Source organism: Dipodomys ordii, unplaced genomic scaffold, assembly GCF_000151885.1.
Source record: "Dipodomys ordii isolate 6190 unplaced genomic scaffold, Dord_2.0 Scaffold81, whole genome shotgun sequence".
NCBI lineage: Eukaryota > Metazoa > Chordata > Mammalia > Rodentia > Heteromyidae > Dipodomys > Dipodomys ordii.
This window is the reverse complement of record NW_012267297.1, coordinates 3294158-3299157: the sequence shown is the minus strand read 5'-3', so window position 1 is coordinate 3299157 and position 5000 is coordinate 3294158. Positions and strand designations below refer to the sequence as shown.

At 49.4% G+C, this 5000-nt stretch overlaps 1 protein-coding gene across 1 annotated transcript in view; it reads left to right on the top strand.

Moving 5' to 3' along the window:
* Nucleotides 1-559, top strand: part of Gys2 (glycogen synthase 2 (liver)) — a 20280-nt gene extending 19721 nt beyond the window's left edge. Inside the window, exon 14 of the mRNA XM_013025061.1 lies at nucleotides 334-559. Within this exon, the coding sequence (XP_012880515.1) occupies nucleotides 334-531 (198 nt within the window). The 3' untranslated portion in view covers nucleotides 532-559. The remainder of the gene's footprint in view (nucleotides 1-333) is intronic.
* Nucleotides 560-5000: the final 4441 nt, after the last annotated feature.

Here is a 5000-nt window from a genome sequence, read left to right as displayed (position 1 = left end):
AGCAAAAGGCACTGGAGAAAGCAGACAGCCTTTGGTTCAGCCAGCCCCCGGCTGTGGTGCTCTGCCACTTGAGCCACAGCTCCATTTCGACTTATGTTTCTGGAGGTTCATTGGAGATTAAAAAAAAAAAAAAACATCAGCCTCCAAGGGCGATCCTCCGATCTCAGCCTCCTGAACCGCCGGGATGACAGGCGGGAGCCACCACGCCCAGTTACTTTTCTTTTCAAACCCAGTGTGCATACCTTGCTCTGTGTGTGTGTGTGTGTGTGTGTGTGTTGAATCGTTGCAAAGCATGACCTTGTCAGCATAGTGTATTGTTTTTGTCTTGGACAGATGGAAAGATTTAAATTCCCCAGACCTCCCTCCGTACCACCTTCCCCATCCGTTTCCCAGGCCTCAAGCCCGGTCAGCAGTGAGGCCGAAGAGGAAGACGAGGAGGAGAGGTACGACGAGGAGGAGGAAGCAGAAAGAGACCGCGTCAATATTAGGTCACCGTTCCCGCCCAGCAATGGGCCTCGAAGGAAGAAATAATCATGCGATGCACACAGTGTGCAGCTCCCGCCTGCCATCCCAGCTACGCGAGAGGCTGAGATCGGAGGATCCCCGACCAGAGCCAGCCTGAGCAAGAAAGTCTGCAAGACTCTCTCTCTCCAGTGAACCAGCCAAAAAAGCTAAAAAGCGGCGCTGTGGCTCACACGGTAGAGCGCCAGCCTTGAGCATAAAAAAAAAAAAACTAGCTCAGGGACAGCGCCCCAGGCCCTGAGTTCAAGCCCCAGGATGGGCAGCCAAAATAAAGAGATCACTAAAAAGAAGGAAAAGGACACGTCGCTCCTTCTTCTTCTCGTAAATTACTGCACTGGGATTTATTCTCTGTCTAAAAAAAAAAAAAAAAATGGAGGATGTTTGTTGAATGGCCATTTGGTGATTGAAAATAAGCTTCAGTTTATTATCTGTAACTCTGGTCTGTCCAGGGCGTTTTGGCATCAGGAAGAGAGATTACGAGCAAGATTGGAGGTTGTTGTAAAATGGTGATTTTAAGCAGAATGAACTCTTCCTGTGGCTGCTTATTTTTTCCATCATGATTAATATACCAGGTGTCGGTGGCTCACGCCTGTAATCCCTGCTACCCAGGAGGCCGAGATTGGAGGCTCTTAGTTTGAAATCAGCTGGGGTGGGAATGTCTGTATGGCTTGAGTCTCCAATGAACTGACACAAACTAAAAGCGGAGCCGTGGCTCAAACAGTAGAGCACCAGCCTTGAGCAAGAAAAGCTGAAGAATAGCACCGAGGCCCTGAGTTCAAACCCAAGATCTGGCACTACACAAACAACCAAACAAGAAAACAACATACAATGTCTGTTCCCTTTGTATGCTAAATGCATGAAAGATGGTCACCAGTAACTTATGTGTATGCTTCGTTTTAGTCCATTGTGGGTCTTGAACTCAGGGCCTGAGCGCTGTCCCTGAGCTCTTTCACTCAAGGCTGGCCCTCTACCACTTGAGCCACGGCTCCATTTCTGGTTTTCTGGTGGTTCATTGGAGACCAGAGTCTCACAGACTTCGCTGCCTGGGCTGGTTTTGCACTGGGATCCTCAGATCTCAGCCTCCTGGCTAGCTGGGATTACAGGCGTGCGCCACCAGTGCAGTACCCGGCTCCCTGGTAACTTCTAGACCTGAGATTCTCACCTGAACTCGAAAGGGCCCTTGGAATTACCTGGGGAGCCCCGGTTGCAACCCCAGTAAACCTTTCTAGGTCTACAGCCTCAGTCTTCCTGTCTGTCCTCCTAAGGATCCCTGCTTTGAAGGCAGAGACCCATGGTGGAGAAACTTCTGGAATGAACAAGTCCTTAACAAACAGCAGGACAGACATTACTGTCATCCAGGAGATATTTATCCCTCCCGTCCTTCCCCCATTCTTAGAAACCCCCTCAAGTAGCCAAGAGACACCGGAAGTTGATTGAGCTATGTATTTATTCATGTATGATGGATTATTTTTCCGCGTGTGCAGACCCCGAGGCTCGGAGTCCGGGCTTGCTTTGCTCCAGGCTGGTGCTCTTCCACTTGAATCGCGCCTCCATCTCCAGCTTTTTGGTGGCTCATTGGAGACAAGAGTCTCACAGGTTCTCTTGCCCAGGCTGGCCTTGAACTGTGATCCTCCAGATCTCAGCCTCCTGAGTAGCTGGGATTAATTAACAGGCGGGAGCCGCCACTGGCGGCCACCCCAAGTGATGGAAACAGACCCCCAAACAGTCCTAGAAGGCCAGGCCAGGGCCAAGACCCCTGTGTTTCTCTTGGTTCTACAAGAATAGAAGTAGTCGAGTGCTCTCCGAGGTGACTGTAAATGGTGTACAAAGCGCAGGAAGTGACGGGCGTGTTTTCTGTTCTTATCGGGAATAGAACTACGATTTAAACATAGGCGGGTATAATTTCACCAGGTTAACAAGCTGTCTTCCAGAAACCTCCTTTGAGTCACGTGTTCTTCCCCATCTGCAAAAAAAAAAAAAAGAGAAAATGTTGGGTTTTTTCCCCCCCTACATTGAAAACACACATCTTAGCAAAACCCCAGCTGCTCAGGAGGCTGAGGTCTGAGGATCGTGGTTTGAGGCCAACCCAGGCAGGAAAGTCCCTGAGACTCTGATCTCCAAGGAATCACCAGAAAACCAAAAGTGGCGCTGTGACTCACGTGGTAGAGCACCAGCCTTGAGCTGAAGAGCTCAGGGACAGCGCCCAGGCCCTGAGTTCAAGCTCCAGGACCAGCACACACGTGTGTGTGTGTGTGCATGCACATGCACACTCAAACAGACAATCAGGAAAGCATCTCAGTGTAAAATGTCCTCAAGTGAAAATTTAGACTATGATAAGAACCTTCTAGAAAATACTGAGGTGTTTGTTTGGGAGTCAAAATTGTACAGAAGGTCAGTGATCCTCACATCCTATGGGAACTCAAAAAACTTCCATTGATTGATCGATCGATCGATCGATCGATTGATTTCCAGTCGTGGGACTTGAACTCAGGGTCTTGGGACTCTCCCTGGGTCTCTTTGCTCTTGAGGCTGGTGCTCTACCACTTCGGTCACAGCGCCACTTCCAGCTTTTTCTGAGAAGTTAGAGATACAACTTTCACAGACTTTCCTGCCCCGGCTGACTTCGAGCTGCGATCCTCCGATCTCAGCCTCCCGAGTCGCTGGGATGACAGCCGGGAGCCACCAGCACCCAGTTACGCCCATCAGTAGAGATGAACAAAAATTGTATTTCCTTTTTCTGAGACGTGCTACTTAGAACGCCTCCACAATTAGAATACGATTAAAAGTAATATGTGCATAATTGTATTATCTAATTAATTTAAAATCACTGAATGATATAACTAAATTATATTTTTTAATAATAATCCTCGTCCAAACTAACTTCTACCACGCATGGTAGTGCACGCCTGTAATCCCAAACCTCTGGAGACCTAGGAAAGAGAATCCTGAGTTTGAGCTGAGGCCAGCCTGGGGTATAGAATGGGACCTTGTCACGCAAAACAAAACAACACAACACAAAATCCACCCGAATTTAGCTTTTCTTCCTCCGTTCTGGCAGGCTCAACATCCTTTAGCAATAATAAAATCGAAAACTACGATGTCAGCCCATCACCATGAAAGCTGTGTGTGTGTGTGTGTGTGTGTGTGTGTGTGTGTGTGTGTACACGGGGCTTGAACTCAGAACTTTAATCTTTTGCTTAGCTTCTTTTGCTCGAGACGAACGCTCTACCGCTGGAGCCACAGCTCCACTAGGTCATTTGGAGATCAGAGTCTCATGGACTTTCCTGCCCAGGCTGGCCTTGAACCACGATCCTCCAAATCTCAGCCTCCTGAGTCGCTGGGATGACAGGCGTGAGCCACCGGTGCCTGGCTGTGTTTTAATCTCTTGAGAACTCACTTGAATGAGAAAAACCTCAGGCCTCACACAATACACATCTCGGTGAATTTGGGGAAAGAGAGGCTGAGTTCAGCACCCCCCCCCCATCACCTCGGTTCTCTGTGGTTCAGGGCTGAGGCTCCCTTACTGGTAGCTTCTTGAAGCTTCTTCAACAAAGCCAGGAGCAGGGCTTTGGCCTCCAGACCAAGTGGCTGAGGACCGGAGCTTCTCCTTTCTGCAAGAAACAAAAACGGATCCAGATTCTACCTGCACTGAACTATTCATGGGAAGAAATCCTATTCTAGCCAGGGGCCGGTGGCTCCCGCCTGTCAGCCCAGCGACTCAGGAGGCTGAGATCGGAGGATCGCGGTTCAAGGCCAGCCTGGGCAGGAAAGTCCAGGAGGCTCTCCCGTGTCTACTCCGGAAGTGGATTATCTGTTTATTTGCTGTTTAACCTTTTTGAGCTCCTTGTCCATCCTGGTCACTGTTGACTGAGCTCCTGGTGGAGGTGTTCTCTCCGGGGTCTGTCTTTTGTTCTGCTGAAATTTTTTTGTTTAATGTGGAGGCATTTTCATGCAAAAAAAAAATAAAAGAGAAAAGCAAGTGTGCTCTCGTAGTGTTCCCATCATTAACGCTTTATCAAAATGAACTGAGCTGTTACTTTCTGGGGGCAGGCGGGGAGAGTGTCAGTCCTGGGTCTTGAACTCAGGGCCTGGGCCCTGTCCCTGAGCTCTTTCACTCAAGGCTGGTGCTCTACCACTTGAGCCACAGCTCCACTTCTGGTTTTCTGGTGGTTCATTGGAGATCAGAGTCTCACGGGCTTTCCTGCCTGTGCTGGCTTTGAACTGTGATCCTCGGATCTCAGCCTCCTGAGCAGCTGGGATGGCAGGCGGGAGCCACCGGTGCCTGGTGTGCATTGTTACTTTTCAATCCAATGCTACAGAGGGCGTGCACTCTCCCTCCCTCTCCCTTTCTCTTACACACACACACACATACACACGGCCACATGACCCCTCTGACCTCCTTGCTGAGCTCTTTCTGGTCATGCAATAGAAACGTGCATCTCAAGCTGCAACAGAAGCATGCATCTCAAGCTGCAATA